This window comes from Grus americana, chromosome 3, assembly GCF_028858705.1.
Source record: "Grus americana isolate bGruAme1 chromosome 3, bGruAme1.mat, whole genome shotgun sequence".
NCBI classification, from domain to species: Eukaryota; Metazoa; Chordata; class Aves; order Gruiformes; family Gruidae; genus Grus; species Grus americana.
Window position 1 is genome coordinate 34,047,386 of NC_072854.1, and position 24,409 is coordinate 34,071,794.

At 39.2% G+C, this 24,409-nt stretch overlaps 1 protein-coding gene across 1 annotated transcript in view; it reads left to right on the forward strand.

Annotated features, from left to right (window-relative positions):
- KCNQ5 (potassium voltage-gated channel subfamily Q member 5) overlaps positions 1-24,409 on the forward strand; it is a 293,002-nt gene that overhangs the window by 206,005 nt on the left and 62,588 nt on the right. The window contains exon 3 of the mRNA XM_054821992.1: positions 13,102-13,228. Coding sequence (XP_054677967.1) covers positions 13,102-13,228 — 127 coding nt within the window. The remainder of the gene's footprint in view (positions 1-13,101; positions 13,229-24,409) is intronic.

Sequence of the window (24,409 nt, forward strand, 5' to 3'; positions counted from 1 at the left end):
ATCTCTCTCAGCCTCACCTTACAAGGGAGCAGAAAACATATCTCCTAATCACTGCATCCTAAATACTCTCTCAGAAACATACAACAGTGTGCGATAGCTCAAAGTAAATAGGGTGGGTTTTTTTTAGGAAAGCAGTATTAGCTGAGGGCTTCTGAGCGTCAGCAGAGGTTAATGGACTCATCTGAACTGCAGAAACGCCCGAGCTCGGCTCCCGGAGCCGACACAAACCTGGCCCGCTGCATTGCACTGTACCCAGCCAGTTCTGGCATCCGCACGTGTACTACTGTATTCCTAGGCGTCTTCTACTTATCAGGAGGCCTGCCAAGGGAAACACGTTTAATATTTGAATTTTATGCTTAAAGCGAAAGCCCTGCAGATAAGTTAAGTGCATGTTACATACAGCACTGTTGGATTGTTACATCAGTAATGGTTAGATTTTTGTCCAGAAATAATAAGCCTAACCAGGGGGAGAGCATCAGATAAAACTCCTTATACCTACAACTATGCTTTAGCCTCGTCTGTGCACACAACGTCTGGCGCTGAAGTTGTAGCAGTGATATAGCCCAGACAGACAGTAGAATAAGATCTACTTCAACATCAAAAAAGCCACAAGCAGCTTAAGAATCCAACTAACACAGCAAGAAAATAATCTTTGGTGTATTGCTGATCTCCTACAAGTACATTTGCTGGCACTTTATCAAATAATAAACACAAGGGAAGTAAAACTTAGGCTGGGAAGGCAAACTCAAATCTTTTGGGGAAGATAGCCAAGAAAGAATATATCTGGAACTGGAGGTCATTCACTCTCATGACCAAACTCTCTATATTTTAAGATCATTTTCAACTAAAGCTATGTCAATAACTGGTTCATTTCTATTTGTTAGCTGTCAATTCAAGAAAATAAATAAAATATTTTCAGTTGACCCACAAAGAATTGGCAAATCGAAAAGTCCAAAAAAAGTCTTGGATCAGATTAAATGTTTCATTTGACCTGGCATAAAATATTATTTGTGTATTTGAGCATTTTAGAACTTTTGACTTAAAAGTAAAATTGAGACTACAGGAAAGAAATGTCATTTTTATTTGAAGTGACAAAGCATGCCATAATATTTTTTTTAATGATTTTCATTATTAATCAAGATGGAGAGATTGCAAAATTCATGTGAATTTCTGCAGAACTGGTTTTGTCAAATCTATTTTGTGTTTGTGCCTGCAAAAGCCTGGGGTAGAAAGCTGTACCCACTTCTGTAGGGTTAGGGCCTCTGAAAATGTACTCTAGGAACACATTCTTCAGGCAGAAATAGCTCCCAAAGACATAAAAGCAGAGAGCATGCAGTTGATGAGGCTAGCTTCTACATGTGCTGTGGTCACTTATACGAATCCAAAAGGAGAGTCTAGTAAGTGCTTCTAGCAATTAAGATCTTCCTAACATTCCTTCCTTCTCTAACATTTTCCCATAAAAGAAACGTAGAAGAAGGATGAACATTGATTAAAAAACGTAGGGTATAGCTGCCCCATAGCAGACAAGCATATATTCCATTTGTCTCTGCTCTGGGAGAGTGAATCCCTTCACAGCAATGTAATCATACAAATCCGCTATGAAATTTAAAAGCTGGGCAGAGTGGATTTTAAAAAGGGAGATGGATAGTGCTCAGTTTAAAAAAGTAACATTTTTCAGTTTAGATTTGTTGTCCCAGAACTTGAATCCTCGTGCGATGCTTGGGTAAAAGACCATCAGACCTGAGCAAAGGACTGGATGGATGGCTCTGTAGGACCAGCTAACAATGCATAAAAGGAAAAACTGAATGATCTTGAGAGATTTCAATTATAGATCCATTTCTAACAAAGAAGGTAGGATATAGACCACATGTTATTGCAGTTTTGTTGAGTCTTCTTCCAAGAGAAAAAGATTAACTGATCCCTGAACTAAAAAAATCAGCGATTTTCAAGTTTGCTAGAGCTTGTCAAAACTCAGAATCAGTATTTTTCGGGAAACACTAATTTTCAATGTTTTCTTTCATGGAATCAAAGCATGGCTTTGAAATTTTGAAATTTCTGCATAGAAATCTCTGAAAAATTACATGTTAGATATATAACATTGATGTTATCAAAGACAGAATAAGAGAGAGAAATGTAATGTTGGTAAGGTCAATGCCTTCATGTTTTCAGTCATGTTTGGATTCATACACACTAATATTATAATAAGGTATAACATGACCATAAAACAATTCAACCATGTCATAATAAACTACCCGTTAGCTTTGAAAGAAAACATTCTTACCTTATCAAAATAAATAATTTCTTGTCTTTGCTGATTAAATTAATACTCTCCTATTATGTACACTGATTTCATCACATCAGAGCTGACTGTTGTTACAAAAATTTGGACCAGATCTCATCACAACTGCTTGAGAAACTTTGTGTGCAAACAGAGCAGACTTCCCATTGGAAATGTAAGCGCTGGTTGCACTTTTCTGAAACTAAGGGTTATTAGAAGTCTGACAAGACAAAAATGTGAATGAAAGTGTGAAGTTATTTAAAAATATATTAGTAGATGTCCTCAAAGCTGCAATTCTTCTGTCAGAAGGCAGCATTGGCACTCCCAACCAACCAAGCTCTTCAACAAATAAGCACACACTGTAGCTACGGAGAGAGATGAAAGTAGCAATTAAAATTATTTCATAACAAAGGAACATGGCACTGCACATAAAACTGTAAAGGTATCTATGAAAAATCTATTGTCAACAGTGCTGAGGATGATAAAATACACTTCAAACACATCAGAGAATAAAGACATCTCAATACTGGCATAAGCCTATTATTGATATGGTTCTGGGCTTGGTTACATTGTCAGTAACGTTTTGCCCTTTCTTTTCTTTTATTCTTCTGTATTAAGCAGAAATAAGCTTTGTAAAGAGAAGAATGAAAAATCACACATTGAATGGAATCATTTTTCTCTTGTAATTAAAGAATCCAATATATTATAGTTCTACTGGGAAAACTTAAATGGGTTTGATGACTAAGGATGACTAAAACAGCATTATTATATGTGATCTGCAATCAGGGCAAAGAAAAATCTCATAACTGATTCACTTAAAGAAGGTAGGATAACTATGAAGAGTTACCTCAAGTGCTACAGCATTCAACAGCAAACGAAGTAGAAGGCAAGAGAGAGTTTCAGAGTCGATGCCAGAGCATTTCACAGGCAGGCAGAACTACCAACCAGTTACGCTTAAGCAAGAAATCTGCATTTACTGTGCAGTATTAAGATCACTAGAGTTGCCACAAGTCAATGGCTGCTGGATGAAATACCATCCATGAATCTATTTTCAATTCCCTCTGAATGAACAGGGTGTGTATAGAGAAATGGGTGGTACTGTGCAATGAAAAAGGATGGAAATAGCATACCCACAGTGTTAAATGTAACACAACTCATGACCTGGTACAATTTTAACATTAAAATGACTAACCTGTAGTAAGAAAGCCAGTGTTGATTTGCCAGATAGGTACATTATACTCTTTTATATTCTTGTTATCTGTTCCGATATGAGACCTGTCACTTTTAGCTTATCTTGTCCATGACTATATGCAGAAAGTCAGGAGAGAAGATACTAGTACTGTGAACAATCAGTTTCTGATTCTCTTTGTTTCCCAACACGGGGAGGATTAGCATTCAAAGGGGGAGAACATATTCTTAAGAGGGAAAGGACTGTCCGTGTTATTAGGAAAATAAGAGACTTTTAGCCAGCCATTCAAGGGGCCTCTTTCTCTAGGAGAACACAGAATCTCTAGGAGGATTTTGAGATTAAGAGTGGGAAATGGAGAGGATTAGATGTTAGTGATGGGGTGTCAGGATTCAGATTAATAGGGAAATAATTCTTTCAGGAGGAAAAAGCACGTTGTCTTTTAGGCTAATCAATGCATTGTGCTCAAGGACCAAACCAACTATTCTTGACATCCTTTAAGGACAAAAGAGCAACACTCCTTGCACAACTGCTCTTCCATGACATATCTTCCTTCTTCTTTTATTAGCTTAAGTGATAACAACATAGCATGGGAAACCATTTCCAAGTCATAAGTGTAACATTTTCCGTAGATGTAGATTTGTAATAGTTTATGCTAGACTCTGCAGTACTGAACTTTATTGGCTTCATGCCAGAGTTTGATAAGGATCCAAACTTGTCATATGGAGAGCAGGAGGTACCTCCTTAAAACAGGCAACAAACAGTTTAGATTGCAACAGTAAAAATGGATGGATATCAGACTGTGTGTCAGAAATTCAGACATGACCCTTGTTAGGGAAATACTGATTTGCCAAATGAAAATGCAGAATATGTCTCCAAGGGAAAACCAAAGTACATGGTTATAAATAATATGTAAGGAAAAAGTCTACAAAACACTAAATGTCAAAAGGAAAAGAATGCTGAAAAAGGCAGAACATCAATGATATGAAAGATGTGTGGAAACCTAGGGAACACCTACCATCTGAAGAATATACAGAAACCATAATCCACTCAGTCACTTTGCATGGGTGTGACAAAGTGTGTAAAGACATAGCTTGCTAGTCAAAATGTGAACTTTCCTCAAGTGAGAGAAGAAATTTGTTCACCAGATTCGGTTTTAAAACTGTGAGGTCAAGCAAAGCAGTATCAAAATACAGGCAAATATAAAAAGTATCTGTAAGGATCCAGAGCAGACATAGCTATAATACAAAAATCCAAAGAGAGTTTAAAGTGTAGGTGACAGTAAATACACAGACACACACTGGAACCAAGTCCAGTCCTGAGGACCGTGAACTGTGGGTGAGCTACAATGATGAATTAGCAAAATAAATAGTCGCCATTTTAAACCTGTAGGCTTCCATGGAGTACCTAAGGAAAGGGTGTATGTCATGGACAGGATAATAACTTTGGTATTAAATCTGAACCAGACAGGAATTGGCTGATTGCGCCATACGAAGATATGATCACAGGAAATGAATGTCTCACAAAGATATAGGCATGTTTTTGAGAGGATGTGGAAGGGATTTGTTCTTTTCTTTTTCCAGGAGACCAAAATTCCATAAGCCTTGAAAAAAAGATAATAGGAAAAGCTGCAAAACACTGAGCAAATTGCATAATTTGTAAAACAGAAGACTTGGTATACTGATTCTCAAAGTCTAGTTATTGGATTGAAAAGAGGGCACCAAGTAAACTTTTTCACTGAACCTAAGGAACCAAATAAAAATATTGTAACCAAAGACTTGTTCAAGTAACAGAAACATTTGTTGAGATGACAGAAGTTAACATCTGCAAGAGACTAAATACATAAGCAGGATTTTGGCAGCTTGGGTAAAGTGCCGTCCAGTTTGCCAAAAGTTACCAATTGTCAGAAAACAGTTTCTTAAAATTGCTTTCTGAACACATTCGGTACTTAAACATCTCAGTGTACATCATCCCCGACGCCCATAGGTCACCCAGTGGTCAAAACATGCATTGATGTACTCCTAGGGAAGCTCTGTTAATGAGCTTTGCAAACTGGGAAACTGCAGGAAAAAATAACTTAAAAAAACACAGCAAATATTATCTGCAGAGTCTCTAGGATTTGACAACTCCAAACATGCTAAGATCAAAAAGTCAAAGAATAACTATCCCTTCCCGCTCTGCTGTACAGCATGTCAAATGTTATCAGTTAATTCACATACATTCAGCTGTAACAATTAGCCTAAACCTCTTGCATCGATACAAAATTAACATGGATGCCAGGGCATAAAAGGATTCAGTCTGTACTTGCTCTGGCACCCATTCCACGTTTCTTTTGGACACATCAAAAAATACCAAATTCTTCACAAACATTTCAAAAGGAAGATTTGGGAGCTGTTTTGCTACAGAGACATGTGCTTGAATGTCTGCCTGTAACGCATGACATCAGAAACGTGACTACAGCAGAAAAAAATGCGTGAAGAAATCACAAAGGAAATGCAAAGGCCTGGGTACAGCTGTACAGAGCTTCATCGTTTTTCATGTGCAGATAATTTTAAAACCAAAATTAGACCATTTACTGCTGATATCTCACTACAGAGAAAGAAAATGTAAACAGGCACAAAGCAGGATACAAAAATATATGGAAAGCAGAAAATTATTCTGTAGTGTGAGTTTTATGGCTATTGTCTTCTTTCAGCGATTCCCTCAGAAGTGTAGATGTACCTGACACAAACAAATGAACTGGTGCAAGGAAGTGAGTATAAAAGGGAGGCACTGGAAAGACCCACATTTAAGGGTGATGCTCTATCTGGGGAAGAGCAGGATAGACATGATGGGCGGTGAAGTCAACATTTCCCATTGCCATTTTCCCAATTTGAAAAAGGGTTTTCAGTGATCACCAGGGTCTTCCTAGAAGAACCACATCCACCAAAATCCAAAAGGAGTTTTGGGATGTGTTTGCCTACACGTGCACTGACATGGTAATTGCAGTCACCGTGACGGCCAGCGGCCCGGAGCACAGCTGGCCAGCACGCCCGTGTGGCACTCATTCCTGTGGCACCAGCAGATCCTCGGTGGCCGGTCCACGGCGGTGGTGTGAGGTGGATCTGCTGATCTGGGGAGGCAGAAGACTGTCTGTCCTTCCTTCATGGGTGCTGAGGAAGGTCAGGGCAGTTTCAGTGCCAAGAATTGTGTATTGGGTCTGATACGGTAAATATTTGTATGTACTCTATAAGAAATGATGAAAAACATAATTAAATGGCAGCTACCTAATTCTGGTGCCTGCTTTTACTATCTGATTCAAAACTGGGTTTACTTCCCATAAAAATTCTGGGCTTTTTTCTGTTGTAAGTGAATAAAGAAGTGTGACCGATAGGTGCCATTTCAAGTAATAAACACAAAAAGCTAAAAGGGAGTTTGATAGCAGAAGTCCTATGTAACATATGGCTAATTAAAACTAAAGCATATCACTGGGATTTTAGTATTTTATCAATAGACTTGTAGCTGTGTATTAGATTAAAAGGCACAGAACTGATTTCTCAATAATCCTCTATTAACGTAGAATCAACGTGGGAAATCTTAATCATAATCTGGAAAAGCAAGTGTAGTAAAAGTATCACATTCATTATAAAACTGATAAATGAGAAAAAGATGCATAAATTTCATTTCATGCTTATTGTGTGTTGCACTGGGAGCTGAACTGAAGTCTCTGGTTGTGATTTATATGCCACTAATAGGGTCTATTCTGGGTTACATTTTCAGATTTATGGCTGCCTCTCCCACTGTTAAACTGCAGTTGGAAGGAATTAAAACATTCGTTCCCTAAGTGTATATATGCACGTGTAGATATACTTGTTAGCTGTTCAGATCAAAGATCTCCCCTTCTAACGCTGAATCAGGAATAATACAAGTGTGTATTCAAATTATACTATTATTTTGAACAATAATGTATGCACATATTCATACCTGCTGATTTTAATCTGGAAACTTTCCAATACAACAGAAGTGTCCCTACTCCTACACCAGCTTCTGCATCACAACTATTTAAAGCTCAAACCTTCCCTGGGTTTCTCTGAGACAGGCTAGTTAGTGTTGCGCTTCCTCTCGCATGCCAATAGTATTTGTCTAAAGTGTAGAGCCCAACTCCTTGAATCAGAAGAGGGTTTTTGTTTTTGTTTTTTTACTTGAGAGAGGGATACAGAAGCTGAGGTGTTGTGTTCTTGCTTTAATTGAATGAGAAAACAATCTCATCCTCTTTGACGATGAATAATAAAGCATTGCTATTTTAATAGTATCAACTATTCATCATGTGTCACCATAAAGAGATTTTAGCAGCTGATGACATCCTTAAACCAGTCAGCCATAAATTAAAGGATGAGAATATGTTTATTCTCCCTCTTTTCCAACTGATTTGGAAGCACTGGACTTCCCTGTTTATGAGTTTTTAGGGAAGAGGGGACACTTCCCGAGCTGTATCAGATGACGTTGCTCTTCCTATTCCTGCTGTTGTGCTATTGTAGTGAGTCTGTGCTGATTTACACCAGATGAGTATCTGCAGTGCAGTTACACTGCAGAGATGTTGTCTTCAGTGGGAGAACACTTGTGGCCTTATTAAAGCTTATTTCAGGGGATTAATTTGATTTGTTCTAGTCCATTTCCCACCCTTCTGACAATGTCACTTGTAGACTCAGTTCTCCTATGAGGTCAAGCCAGGCAGCTCCTTACATCAGTCTGCAGCTCTGTTGTCCTAATTCACTAGCCTTTAGAATATTTAACAACAAAATTTCCACAAAAGAAATATCATTAAAATAACAGCAGAGCCATCGTCTTGTGGGCGGATTTCTTATATCCAAACCTCAGCTCATTTATGCATTGCAAAATAACCAGGAGCATCCTAGAGGAACAGCACAGAGTGCTCAACTTTGGTCATTTTCTCATCTCAAAAATGGCTCTAATTCCCAGAAATGATTGTCTACAACCAAGGCACCTGATGTCAGCAGTAGCAAATTATTTTAAGTTTTAATAAGCAGTTATGTTAATGAACAAGAAAGCTATGATAAAAACAGTTTTTTGCTGTTATAATGTTATGCTTAGGGAAATCCTTATCATTAAAAGCTACCCAAGAAGCATAATAATGTAGACAATTTCAACAAATCATCACTTGTATCCTAATTAGGGAAAAAAAGAAAGAAAAAGTGCTCATCGTAGCTGGATTGCACAAAGTATGCTTGATTTAATTAATTATCTACGCTGTTCATTAGCGTCCTCCAGGACCATCTGTTCATAGAAACCTTGCTCTGGATGACCTCTTATTTTCCTTTCCTGCCGTTTGTATGACCCTCGTTGTTCCAGTGGCAGAGCAACCAAGGCACGTGCGGATGTAAAAAACTTCAGGAGCATGCTGGCACCTGTGATCCTTATGCCAAAAGCGACTGAATCTTTTAAGCCCATGCTTCTTTTGTGTATTCATAGTTCCCTGTGACAACTGGAGCTGTGTATGCAGAAGCATTTCAGAATGAAAAGTTCGTCAGTCTGGATGAACTACCCTTTGAGAAGGAAGAAGGACTTTCCACTATCCAAACCATCAATGCATCTGCCATAGCAGTTATTGTGGGGGCTAACTGCGAGCTTAAAGAGCAAAAAAAGTTACAGATTGTGGTAACTGTGGTGCGGGGCCAGATGCAGCTGTGATTGGAAAAGGAAGACAAGATAGGGGAAAAGGAAGAAATGGGAAAGGCCAAGGCAATCCCTGCTCTGCCTAGGAAGGGAAGGGCTAGGTTTCCAGTAAATCTAAAGTTGCTCATCAGTTCAAATTCAGCCTTGCTGGATTTTGAAGAGGCCAGATTTATCAACAGTGCAGGATTTTCCCATTCTGGTGTAAACATTGTTATTCATATCGCATAAGTAATACAAAATTAATGAGGTTCCATCCTGTTATACATAGGACAAAGATACTTGGAATGTATCATTTCTACAGCAAGCCTACAAATCATACGAGGTCTAATGATTTATTCCATCACATGCCTTTCCAATTATGTTCTGATTTTCTGTTTCAAATGCTAAGGAACTAAACCCAAGTTATTTTAAAGCCCAGATTTATGCTTAATTTTGTAATAAGCCATTCCAAATTAAATTTTTTAAAAAAATAAATCCTGATCTTGTTTGAGATGCATCCTTCCAATTTTTGCTCATGGAAAACCAAGAACCTCGTGACTGTGCAGCTGCCATAGGAAAAAATAATGTCATTCCCTGGCCTGCGTTAACCTTGACAGAGATTTGACTTTACATTGTGACCAAGTGCGCTGATTACTAAAACATTACTTTTTTCACAGTGGTCTGGGATTCTTTGTTTCGCTCTGGTTTCAACTCGGACCAATCCAAAATACCACAACAAAACTGACATACACACTGCTACAAAGAGGTTTTGTTTCAATGCATTCACATTTTCTAGGAAAAAACTTTTCCTTCAAACTTTATTCATGATGATATATATTCTGTTCAAAATCAGTTGTTCTTGGAGGGAGTAGGGTTGACCAGTATATAAAGATCATTTTGAAACATCACGATTTCAGAAAGTGCAAAAATAAGTGTGAAATCTCATCTCCACTTCATGTATTGACTTTTCTGTTATTAAAGCTTATACTGTATTTCCAAACCTCCAGAAATGTGGCATGTGTGGAATAAAATCATATATCATATTTTTAAAATCAGCAGTTCTTTCACCATTCCAGTGCATGGAGCCATATTCAATGTATTTGAGCTCACTTACTATAACTACAGTGGCTGTTGTTAAAATTCACTTAAGTAGCAGAAACTTCAGTTAATTTTGAAAGAATATCACCATGCATAAATTCAGAATGTTACTAGAAATGGTAAGTATTTTTCTCAAGGAATGAACAAAGATATTTCATATTGTTTCTCCAAGAAAAATCTTATACTCTTACCCCACCCTTCCAAAAAAAAAAAAAATTGAGAAAACATCCTGTTGCACTTTTTCTCTCTCGGAATAGATATATCTCCGTTAAGTTTCTCTACATAGCACATATATATGCGTTTGTGTGTGTGAGAGAGGCAAATGGGTTTTTTTGCCTCTGACACGAGTGCGCCGTGTAGTACAAGAGACTCTCAAACGCACGCTTTCAGCACACAATGACTTTTTGCAAGCGTGGCAAATAGCAATTGCTAATGGGAGCACAGATAATGAATACAAAACTGCATAGCACTAATAGGAACCAGAATATTAAACTACCAAAAAAATTACCTCTTTTCAACTTCTACCAGCATTTTTGTGATACAAATTTAACTGAATTGAAGCTGTAGGCTTGTTCTTCCACAATCGTTAAGTACTTTCTGTTCCTGCTAGTTCTCCATCGGAGGCCCTACTGGGGTCTAGAGCATGACGGGACACGCTGCTTCGTGAGTGGGTCAGATCCTGTAAGACACCTGTGACGCTTTCAGCATGCTTACAAGGCAGGAGGTGTTTCTCATGCACCTGTACACACAGTCTGGTTTCTAGGCAAACGAGAAACTTGGGTGAAGTGAGACGTGATTAGATTTTAACAAGGAAAAGATTTTACTGGAAGCAAAGAGTGTTTCATGCTTTGTTGGCCTCCTTTCCTTCAGTATCTCTTACCCCTGCCCCAAAGAAGAAATTTCCTCAGGAGAATCAGATGTCAAATGGCCTGGATGCCTGCCATCAACACCCATAAATTCAGAGACACCATCTAACAATGTGTAAACCAGATTTGACAATTCATGATTTAACCACCACTACAAAAGCGGTAGTTAAATAACTAAAATACATATTCTTTCTTTTTTCCAGTTGGCTTCTTGTCCATTTTATTCTTGGCCTACACAGAATTTCCTACAAGGAAATGTACTACATGGTAGCCAACTATTAAGAATTATTGTTGCTATATTGAGAACTTTTTCAATTTTGCACATAATCCTTTCTAACGTTGTGCAATAACTCTGTCCATGGAATTAAGTTGAAATGTCTTGTAGTAGAACAAATAAAAAGAAAACCTTAAATAATCACACTCATTTTCCCATGTGTTCCTTTCTAACAAAAAATGTGACATTTTCTTTAGCTGTGTTTTAGCAGAGGAATCTCATTCTGCTTTTGTGATTTAGGAATTCAATATGGGATTTACAAAACTGGAAATGAAGACACTGAAGAAGGTTCTAAAAACTCTTTCGATGTGACGTAGTTATACAAGCTGACATGTTTTAAGAAGGAATACTACGTTTTCCAGTTGTTCTATGACAGAAAAAGCAAATTAAATTCACAATGTTTCAATGTACTGCCAGTAATCATAAGCTCGTAAAGCACCATTACATGACACAATATTAATAATGCCAGTTGTTCAGGTAAATTATTGCCTGAGTTGACATACATGATATTACCAGCCTTATTGGCTTGCAGAGTTGTAGGATCTCACAGTCTGAAAACATGCAAACTTTCTATTGGGAAAAAGTCAATATGGGATCAAACCTACCCTTGCAAATACTCCTCTATTTAATTCATTTGCGGTGTTTTCTTACCAGTACCTTATAGTCCTCATCCTGTAGGAATAACAAATTAATTAGCTGACAAGGAACAGCTTTCTCTTGGATGTGGAAATACATTCATCTGCCAAATAAAATACAACTTTCATTCTCTTCTTCTTGATGAACTACTTAAGAAGCTCCTTCACGTACTTTTTTTCTTCTTTTGGTTAAGACATAAATTTTTATTTTATCATTTCAAAACCCATAATTTGAGGATGGCATTCCAGAAGAGTATCTAAATTAAGTTTATAATTCCATACCAGTGTGTTATAGGGATTCAGATTTCCTTCAGGTACGGAGCTGAATTGTGCTCCAAGCTCTATTGCTGCAACTCTGCTGACCTCCCTGTTCTATTGAAAAATTTCTTCTAATAAAAATGGCATAAATACAGGTTAATGCTATTGAAATGGACAGTCTTAAAGAAGGTTCCAATGTGGAAAAAAAAAGGAAGCCAGACAAACAAGGCAAGATTTTTACATACTTTCATTTACAAGTTGTCAAGGGACAGTTATGCCTAGCGTGAACTTTCATTTACTGTCTTACAATTACATACCCATTGTATGTAATTACACTTGCATGTATCTTAACCTACTTCTGGGAACAAACTGATTTCCTAAATGCTTCTGCATCCTCTTAATCACTTCACCTGTATATTGCTACAATGAGTATATACTTACCAAAACATTCAGCCTTTGAACTACAAACTGATTTTATGGATGTGGATATATAACATATTCTTCACTAGCTGTCTAAATTAACTGTGGTCTGATCCTCAGTATCCAAAGTCATTGAATATTTTGCTTTGGTATTTTTTGGGTATGATTCAGTCCTTCAGTGTTTCATAGTTAGTAGCCAATCTTAGCAGATATTTGATGTTATTCAGGTTAGATTTGGACCCTTCGCCAGGAAGCTTTAGGCACTGTGTTTTGTGTGTAGATGTGCAACTGTCCTGGGGAACAGGAGCCCAAGTTTGGCTTGGGATCTTCAGGTGCTCAAGGTATACTAGTAGACACACACAGTGGCCGTAAGTTTCCTGATGCTTCAGTGTTGGTTATCTGTAACAGGCATTTTTCTTATTTTCCGTTTCTAGGAATTTGTCATGATTGTTGTCTTTGGTTTGGAATTTATTATTCGTATCTGGTCCGCTGGATGCTGTTGTCGATACCGAGGATGGCAAGGAAGACTGCGCTTTGCAAGGAAACCATTCTGTGTAATAGGTGAGTGTCCAGCTCTGGTTTATTTTAAGATAAAAATAAAAGCTCCCCCTTCTGTTTTGCTTTTAAATGAAAACTAATGGAATCAGACTCTGTTTACAGTAACCAGGTCTAAATCCAGAATAACTGTGTGTCACCTGTCATCTGCCCAAGGCTTTTCTAGATATAAAATCACAAAGTCACTAACTACCAGTCAGCCCATGTTTCTTACATTCTCCACAAGACATCTTCCTATGCATAGCATACAGCTGGCATGTATATTGGAAGAATGAGAGACTGAGAGATAATCTCCTTGAAAATCATGGGAGCTGTATGCATTTAATGGGCATGAATATTAGACATCTTGAATATACTCGCGTACATACCACGAACATTGTTGTGTACATTGCGTTCTCCTTCTTTCACCTCTGTGACCAGACATGTGTACACTGCAAGTTTGAAAACCCACCTAGAAATGTCTTCTGACAACATTGCTGCTTCCTGCGTTGCTGTTCTCTGCATGACAGTCCGCGTACCTGCTCTGCTAGTGACTCTGGCATAGGATATAGCATACTTCTACAACTACTTCAAGAGACTTGTCCTTCCCTTTTTTGCTCTAGAAATTCTCTCTGAAGAATGGTGAACAGGCCTACAACCAGTCAAACCCCTATTTTTAAAAAGAACCTGCAGGAAAACAGTTTCCCAATAAAGCTAGAAATCAAGGATGGCTAACCAAATTAATCTGATGATTTCTTATTTTTTTAATGGTTTGGAGCAAATGCTTTTTACAGGACATCTGCAGAACTTCAGGATATCAACGTCCCAACTTCTCTCTCAACTTCCTTCCTCTCTCCAGCCTTTAATTTCATCTGCTTGTATCTTAAATTAACTTATAGATTGATTGGGTCAGGAAATGTATTTTCCCATGCATCTATACAGCAGCAAGCACAACAGAGTCACACGCTTATAGCAGCTACACACACGGGTCTCAGTGTAACACTATAACAATATTAACACCTAGGTGAATGCAATCCTGGTCTTAAAAAGTTACGCAGTGTCCCGTGGCATAGCAGGCAGGTGCACTGGTTAGGGCTAATGTGTAACGCAACACATAAAGTAAGAGGAGTAAACTCCTCTTACTGGAGTCTTTAGCAAGAAGTGCGTGAGTAGGTGGAAAGGCATGTCAGACTGTCTCCCTCTCAGAAGGAATCACCCCATCTATGCGATTGTCTGATGCTGTGGGAGAGGAGGACGTATCGGGATTGGCACTTGTTTTGTTCAGGCAGCAGGGGAGGTGGGTAGGTACCCTACCCAACCCCATCCAGCACCAGGTTGTACACTTGCCCCAAGGTTCCCATGGCTGGCCAAAAGGGAAGTGGAAAGAAAATTCAAAAATCTTCCCAGCCTTTACCAGCCACCTGTCAAAGGAAAGCTAGAAATTCAGGCATTCACTCTCCCTGGCATCAACAAACACGGTTGCTCTCCTTACCCAGACTTACCATTATTCCTACATTTTGTGGCGCTCACGAAACTTTGCAGTAGTCAGGTTTTGTCAGCACACAATCATATGAAAGCACCAGACTGTTAATTTAGTAAAATTAACCTACTTCAGCCATTTAGAACTTACTAGAAGCATATAAATCTTTAAAGAATGTGAACTGACCAGAAGCATTTGACATCTCAGAGTGGTTTGCTGCTCTCCCAAATGCCATTGTGTGGGAACACTAGCAGTTTGTTCGATTCAGCTTTCATTTCTCCTCCCTTTTCTGTCTCCACTCAACTGGCAAGTTTTCTGCCACCGATTAACTTCAGTCTGAGGTGTTAATTCCCAGCAAAAGTCAATGGAGGGGTTCTTCCTTGTCCAAAACTCTGCATGTTATCATGGGATGACTGACGTAGATTTTCCCCCTTTCCTTTAAACAGCTCATAGCCACCCTCCTACCATTTGTGAAATAGTTCAGGCTCTCCTGGCACAGGCCACAGTGAGCTTAGGGGTTTACTTCACTTGACTGTGGTTTTTCTTCCTTTCTCTGGAGTTCACCTGCTCTCCTTGTTGCGCCTATGTTCACGTAGACAATCTCTAGCCTTAAAAGCATCTTTGCTGTCCCCCTTGCAACTCCATCACTTGGTAGCAGAATTAATTAGTAGCCAATGGTCTTGTGCTTGCAGATGCTTTCCTGTGCTGGTTAGTTGGATGAAAAGGGAACTTTGTGCTGCAAAACACTATACAGCTACCAGCACAGCTGCTGGAAACTAAACCAGTAACTTGAATTTCTTGCCATTAATTATTCTGTGTCTCTCTTCTTCTGTTGATTGATTTTTGTCCATTTCTGGACTTTAGCATTCCTGAGGGGAGTTTCAGAAGTTCAGCACCACCACAAATTTGATCTTTTGAGGAAGAACCTTTAGCAAGTCAGCTTGCAGCTCTTCCTGCTTAAGGTAACTACTTACCTGGCACCTCGACTTTGCAGTCACAGAAGAGTGTGCCCTAGCAGCAAAGGCCAACGGTCTGTATTAGCTAAAGCACCATCAGTAGATGAAGACACATGATTATCTTGGCACTCATTAGTCCACCTCTAAGATAGTACAGGCCATTTTCCTCCTCCAACACCATACATGCAAGATGTCAGTAAATTGGAGTGAGTTCAGTGAAGGCCACCGAGATGATTGGGGCTGGACCACTTGCCCTGTGAGGAGAGGCCGAGGGACCTGGGCTTGTTCAGCCTGGAGAAGGGATGGCTTCAGGGGAAACTCTCTGAACTCAGTGCTGAGGTCTCCTTAAAAGCACATGGCCAGTTTCAGCCTATTACCTTTCATGTGTTTGTTTAATTATTTACTAACTCATCCATTCAGTTTTTCTTTCTGCTTATTGTTACAGTGGAACAATATAATATTTTAGAAGATTTAATCTGTTTACTATTAATTAAATTTGCTATGTATCTATCTCCAGCAGATCTGTCTCTGGTTATTTTTGTGATCAAACACAAATCACATACAGGGATGGCCTGAGAGGTAGAAATAATAAATTTGAGGACTGCCTTAAGAGTCACATTCAGACAGCCTTTATTTTTTTCCATTAATAACCTAATAACCAGCGAAAAAAATATTCAGGGCCAAAGCTCTGTGCTTACAGTAGTGTGCCTACAATGTCACTACCCTGACAAATTAGTTCATCAAGCAACTCTGTGTGCTACCAGGTTAGTAACAATATCTATCAAATTATTTGACAGTTTTGTGCCCTTGTTTATTTCTGTGAAAATGGGAACAATAGCGTAGTATTAAACCTTGATTTGTATTTTGTTCTGTGTCAGGAGTTACCTGCCATCTGTCATTTTCTCTGGTTGTATATCAGCTTGTGTACATAATGTAAAGGGCATATCAACGTACCATCCCAGGTACTTGAAGTACGTACTTAAAGATGTACTTACTTCTGCAAATCCTAAATTTCCCCGGCATGTCAGTCTGAAGCTTGGCTGTTAGCACCGTAGAGCAACGTTGCTGTGTTATACTGCGCAGACATGTGGAAATCAAGGCACCGCATCTTCTAGCTGCTGTCTCTGGGTGCCAGGGGCTCCCACGCCAGGAAAAAATCTGTGTCTGCCTGCGCCTTAGGGGCAGCCGTGCTCCCTGAAGATCTCTGCTATAAAAGAGGACATGTCTGCTAATCAGGAAGAAAGTAAGGCATTCCCTCGCTGTAAAGCCAGTCAGGGAGCATATAACATTTCTCCAGGGCAACCAGACTTTCTGATGGTCCAGCCCAGTGAAAGATTTCATGTATTTCAGTGAGTCTATTAGCAGTTTCCCCACAGCTGCTTCTATTTTACCTCTAGTCAAGCTACAGCATGATGGAAATGTCACAAGTTCAAATTCTGCTGAGGCTGCAGAATGAACAAATTCCCAACAGGAAGCTCGAGTCCCTTATCTGTAATCAGGCTCTTGAACTTCATGGCTGGCAAACCTCATTTCAGAGCATTAAGTGATAGCAGCGGCTGTTGCATATTACTGGATCTATTTTTCATTAATTAGAGTGGTAATGAACCATCATATGGCACTTTTGTCAAACCTTTATAAACAAATCCATATCGAGTATGTTACAAGATCTGCTGAACTTTTAATTTGAATTAATTCAATATATTTATGTAATGATATGTTGTGTGTCTGTCACCTTGGTATTTCGACACATTCTATAGTTTAAATACAGACAGATAGTAAATCTGCTGCTCATGATAAACAATATAAACACCCCCTTTCCAGTACAGTTTGAACTCTAAATAACACAGTGATGGTCTGTAATTAAGTATATGCTTGACCAAGGAGACACATCTCTCATCACATCTCATTATAAATCCTGGCAAAACCAAGCTCCAGCAGGAGCAAATTCCATGTTGGGGGGCAGCTCAACTTGAAGTCATCTCAGGATCATGCTGCCCACTTCACACCAGAAAATACTCTGGTGGTGGTGGTGGTGGTGGTAGTAGTAGTAGTAGTAGTAGTAGTAAGATTCAAAATTGAAAGTTCATCAGATAATTTCAGCAGCCATAACTATGTGCAATGAACAGAGACACTCTTTAGGCTAAATTGGTCCCAAATTGTGTAGGTTTTTAGATCTAATATTTAGTGGCATACTTCATGTTTGATAATCCTGGAAGTATAGTTTTTTAGAAAAGCATAGGAAAAATAATATCTTCTCAATATCATCTACAGGCCTTATTCTTTCACATTTACTTTTGGCAACGCCCTGCTGAGAAAGGTACCATCTGCTATGAGTAAAGACATCAGGCTCTGGTCTTCACTTTCTAGAAGTTGTGTGTCTGCTATTCAGAAGTTTGTGAGTTTGATATGATGCAATTCATGTTGAAATTTCTTTCTGGTATGTGCCTATATTTGTTGATTGGCTTGGGTTTTTTGATCTCACACTAGTGTCACTACCGTGTTATTTTGAGTAGAGGAGTGCCTACCATGAATTGGGCAACCTAAGTGAGGTGTCTAACAATTTCTTCTTTACCGCTGCGCAGCTGTGGGTAGGGTCACATTTCATCTTCATCAGGCCTGGAGTTTGAGGTTTTGATCTGAGGGCTGAGCCTTTTTTGCATCCATGTTCTGTGCATCTGCTGAGATGTCTGCTGATGAAGGAAGTCAACAAGGCTAGTGTAAGATTTCTGAGGAAATTATTTTTCATTGAAAAATATTGATTAATTGAAATCAAAGTAGTTCATGGAAACAAACCAATTCCTTTTTCCTGAGGAAAGGCATTTTATATTCAGTCTAGATCTTTTTCTCTTTATCATCAAAATTAGAAGCAGTCTCTCTCCCAAACATGCAGAATAGCCAATAATACAGTTTCTGGTTTCTGGGTAAAGTATGGTTAAATTCTTGCTCTGGCAGATTTGGAGCAGGAAATTACAATCTCTCAGCCCCACTGAAGCTATCCAAACATCAATAAATAATTCTTAATTGGTCCAGAGAGAGATGTTTATTTACCGCGTCATCTGGTGTTAATTGTAGTCATCTGCTACATGAGAAACTTTGATTTTCTTCACCCAAAGACTAATCAGTCATTCATAAACAGACAATTCCAGCAGTACAAATTAGAAGAGATCCACACCAGAAGGGATGGAATAGGTTAGAGCGCTGGGATGTGAAGAATCAGAGAATGAGGACAGGTTTGTGATAGAAAGCCTCTTAAAAGCCAGAGTCATTTTACCAAAAGGAAGTTATTTGTGATATTAGAATTATTGTCTTAGATGTCTATTAAAGATATTTTCCCAAGCACGAGGTAGTTCTGTCCATTCCAAACAAGACTGATATAACTCAGTACCTGCACTAAAATGTTTAGCAATTCCTAATTCAGTTCACTTTTGTTAGGAAAGTGTCCTAAAGTCAAATGTCACAGTCAAATGATTTAGAAATAATGAGGTTCTCTGTCCATACTCACCTAGATTCTCTAAATGACTTACGGAGTCTTTCAAATGATTGATGATCTCTCATTTTTGAATAGCAGAAAATGTACTGTAGTATAGTACTACTAATTATAACTTAATATTATTAAATACTATATATTATATAGTATAAATCTATATTATAGAACTTCCAGTGCTGCCTGTGAGCCACAAGGTTTCAATGACTCGGAAATGTACAGTAAGAAGGAGGTAAGCAACTGACAGACCAAGAAGCAATCAACATTTTCTAGTTTTAGACTTGGTACGTTCAATTTTGCTCACATTTTTTAGGGACTGGCTTTAAACTTGTTGCTACTAGAGATGCCGAGTATATGAAGATGCTTACAGAAATACCTTTCTTTTCACTACCTGTCTTTATTCGATTTGGGATGTTCATATCCTGCCTTACTATGCTGAATTCCCATCATATCCATAGACAAGATAGCTGCTCAAATTTCCATACATACATGTAAATTCTCCAATCCAAAATTAAATATTTGATGTAAGCGCTGGTGTGGAACTTAGAGGTAGACAGGATTGTGCTAAATTCAATTGTCTGCCTACCTCAGCATATGGAATCTCAACAGCAGTAAAATAGTTTGTTTTGCAAATTTTATCATTCCTAGTGTCTAAAAAATGATATTTTTAATGAAGTAAGTGAATAACATGTCAGAGCCTAATTGATATGCAAGAAAATACTCAGCTTTCTTGGCTTGTTTCCAGATGTTGTGCTGCAGATCAGCTGCTTTGGTGTGTGACATTTCTCGTAACTCCCACCTCAGATCATCATCAGCTTTTTCCCATAGCTCCTCTGTGCAAGGAATTGCTGCTTCAGTGGCTGTACAAGTTTTCCTTTTGCAGCACTGAATTACACTCTCCAGGCAGAAATCTGAATCGTTTAGGAACATTTCCATATTGGTCCAAAATAGCATCCTCTGTTAGACTAGGTGTTAGCTATTTTGGACTTTTGCTGCTGCCCGTTGCTCTATCCTTGGCATACGTGCAGCCTCTCACAAGACTGCGATATCCCTAGCTTGTAGCACTGCTTTATTTCAAAAGCCACTTTCAGTGTGTCTTCTATTTTACTGACATACCTATACTTACTTAGGGGTGCTTTGGTGGCATGTTAACATAAATTTAAATGTTAATGCCTCGGTGTGGTACATTAGACAACTGTCAATCTGACTATTTGAGCCATGATTGACTACTCTTGCAGGTGTTAGTCAATCAAATCGTGCTTTCTCTCACGGTATCCCAGCCTCAGCCCTGTCAGCCCAAATGAAGAAATTTGGAGTGGTCTAAGTGGAGTTATTGGCTTGGCATATACTGCAGGAATCTTTCTAGAATGGTTTGAAGTCACTATGCAGCTAGGGGAAACTTAGTGAGAAATTAAGATAGAAAGGAGAAAAGAGAAGACAAAAGAGGAGAAGAATATTTCAGTTGAAAGGGACTGACAACGATTATCTAGTCCAACTGCCTGACCAATTCAAGGCTGACAAAAAGTTAGAGCATGTTATTAAGGGCATTGTCCAAATGCCTCTGAAACACTGACAGGCTTGGGGCATCGACCACCTCTCTAGGAAGCCTGTTCCTGTGTTTGACCACCCTCTCAGTAAAGAAATGTTTCCTAACGTCCAGTCTCTAGGGTGGTCTACCTGATCACCCTAGGTATTGCATTGTGGGCAACTACCTCATTCACATTTTTCTGTAACTACACTTCTACTAATCCTTGTGCACTTTGTTCCTTTTACATTCACCCTACAGCATACAACAGTAAGCGACATGCTGCTATCTCATATTTGCAGTATGTCTTTCCATCTCTTTGGTACTTTTAATTTATAATTATTATTCTTATCCCTGTCAAATGTTATGATTTTATTGCTGTCTTTGCTGAAGACTAGTTTATTTCTGTCCAGGTCATCTGTGTGTGAGCAAGGTCTTCAGGAAAAGGGTTGTAGGTGCAGTCATTTAAAAACAGTTGTTTCATTTTGCTTGGCTGTATTGTCATTTAGAAACATAGGCATTTTCAGTTGCTTTAGAGATAGCGTTTGTTTCTTCAAATGCAGTATTCTGGTATCTGCTGAGCTTGAATTTGTTAACTGGCAATGCTGACAGTTTAAAACACAAGAATTGCCCACTCTTATGTTCAGTATAGTCAAATTGATTGCCAGGTGTCTTCATCCAGCCTTATAACTAGCTTATTAATGATCACAAAGCTTGAAGAAATTCAGTTTCCACAGATGTTTCCATTCTTTTACATCCCTTCAGAGAACTGCGTGTTGCCACCAGCACTGCTAAAGTGACTGATGGGCAGAGCAGTCCAGTGGGAATTGCAGAAAATCTCTATTTTTATGATCATGCCTCGAATGGTTACACTCCAATGGCTACATTAGAGACTTGTGTACAAGATAGAAAGTACAGGTTTTTAATTCCTCCTTTTTACAGCTGCTGTGTTAAATACAGCAATTAGGAAGACTTCGTCAGTGTAACAACATTGTTACATTGTGTAACAGAGTTACAGTATTTATATCTGAAGTTTAATGCGGCTAAGTAGAAATATTTGCATATTTCTAAATGGCAAATTGGGCGTATTCTGCACATTTTACTTTCCTCCCTTCCCTTCCTTTAAGTACTGGGCTCTCATAGCCTGTAGTCTCCTCTTAAAGAAAAATTACATTTTTTACCTTTAAGTTTGTGCTGATAACTCTCAAAAGCGAGGATTTGACCTTTCCACTGATAGATGATACTGCTGTCAATAACAGATCTAAGGAAGGTGTCCACCAGATCTATTTTACATCAACCTATGTAAGCTCTGAAATGGTGTAAATGCTCATTTGAGCCTGGCCTGAGCCATCCCTGACGCAGAAAGAGGCAGCTCCAGCCACTTGCTCCCACCCTCAAGCCACCCAGTCCTGGTGCCCCAACTCATGTATGCAATCATCTTGGGAGCAGCCAAGGTGAAGGCAGGGCCCCTTCGGCCCCGGGGCTCCTCTCTGCCAGCCCAGCCTGCTCGTGAGACCCCCATGCTGGGGACAGCTTCGTTTCAGGTGAAAATGTTGTGAGGCAGAGTGGAGAGGTTGTCGTGCAGAATGGCATCGTCTACTGTATTTAAGATCTCATTTTGGGATTGCCTCCTGTTGGGTTTGTGAGAGTGCTACCAGATTATGGTGGCTGCAAGGTGCCCCGCACTAGTGTTTTCCAAAACATACAAAGCTTCTTGCTGGGACAGTAGTCCCTCTTTGGCTACCCACCCACAAATTGCAGGTGGGATAGCGGCTGAGGGTAAAGAGTGGCTGGAAATCTCTGGTTCTGTATCATCTCAGTGAACTTGGTATTTACAGAAACAGAGGAGTCTCAGGAGGCACTCACACTGTGTAGACATCCAAAATAATTGTGCAGCTTAGGAATGCAAGTTCTGGGTTTAGGCAGCAGGGAGAGAGAGGTATATGCCTCTGGAGGACGGCTCAGAAAACTTAAGGTAGGAATTCATCTCTTTCAGTCAACACTGAGGGACCCATGTTCCTGCCTTCAACACCTGCATTAGATAACTCAGCTAGATACTGGGTACCTCCTGTTTCACCCCACCCCGTGCATTTGAGAGCAGATTATTAATACTGTCTCTTCCCTCTCCACCTACAAACAGGCTTTTCCTTTCCCTCGGAGACATGCTCTTCTCTCCCCTGCTCTTTTCAGCACCTTTACTTCTCAGTTTTTGCCTCTCCACTTTCACCCTCATGCCCAGGATTTTTCTGTTCCCACATTTTTTTGACCTTTCCACTCCCATACCACTTCATCACCTTCACTTTATACACAACTTGGGAATGCATTAGATGGATGGTTCCAGACACCGTGCCTGCCTGCCCCTCCCTGAGATTTTAGAGTATGATCGAAAGGGCTGTGCAAGTGCAGGCTCCTGCCTATAGATTCCGACCCGTGCGGTCACAAGGACCCAGCACAGAGGTAGCACTGCTTCTCCTCCTGGGCTGGATCACGTAGGAGCCCCATTTGGTGTCTTTCTACACGCTGACTAGTGCCAGATACCTCTTGAAAAGGTGGTAATACCTGTAGCCCAAATCGCCAATCACACAATATTTTTGTTCAGACATTGGGTAATCAGTGACTGACTCATACAAGAATTTGGATCCCCTGAAAAATCTAATTCCAGCGGTTTCAGGAGAAACATCCAATCTTGTCTTTAATTTTCCCTGGTTATTCCTTTATATCCCGTGGCAATGAATTTTACAAGTTAATTGCATGTTGTATTTCTTTTTATCAGATTTAAATTGTCTTTTGATCTCACTTTTATAAGGAAGGGTAAATAGGAGGCATCCAACAGACTTTCTTATCTTCCGCTAGTTTGCATGCCTCTATCTGCCATCTCATATTTGTCTTCTGACTAACCACTCTTAAATTATTCAGCCCTTTCTCCATACACAAGTCTTGCCATGCCCGTAGTTATTTTGGTTTTGTTTTTTTTTTTTTTTTTCTTGTGGATAACTTTGTGGTTTTCTTACAGTCCGATCTAATGATCCTCTTTATTCATCAGGGGTGTGTGTGTGTCTGGCTATCCATCCTGCTGCCTTTCCCTCCAGAAATCTTCAGGTTTTTTCTGTCCACAACAACAGCCTTTTTCACTAAGGTCTACTATCATCCAGGAAAAAGCCTCAGACATAGTAAAGTGACTAGCAAACCTTCTTTTCCCAGGGCTTGTAAGGCACAAAACAGTTACTGGGCAGAATTGTTTGGTGATTGGACTTGATGATCTTAAAGTTCTTTTCCAACCAAAACAATTCTATGATTCCATGATTCCAAGATTTATACAAAAGATCCGCGTGTGTTACTCGTGGTTTGTTTCTTTGGTTGGACACAAATTGAGTTGGTGAACACTGGGTCAAAGATACGGTTTTAAATGTGTTTCTGTCAGCCTGTCTTAAAGCCAAATAAAACTCCTACTGAATAAATAGTGCTTTATTCCTTCTGGCAGGTACATATTAATAATGTTAAGGATCAATTATTGGAAAAGGCTAATAAAATATAAATCCATGAAAGGTTTGCAATTGAACTTAATCTTAGCTTGCAGGAGGCCCTTAGATTTTTAAGATTTATTGAACCAGCTGTTAATAGTATAAAGATGTTTGCTGAGGACTTATTCAGTCCATAGAAAGAGTGTGTACTCAACAGGGCCATGAACTTTAATTGCTAACAGTACAAAGACAGGTGAAATGTTCCCATTAATGCTGTTATTCTTATCCAGACTGAATAAAAA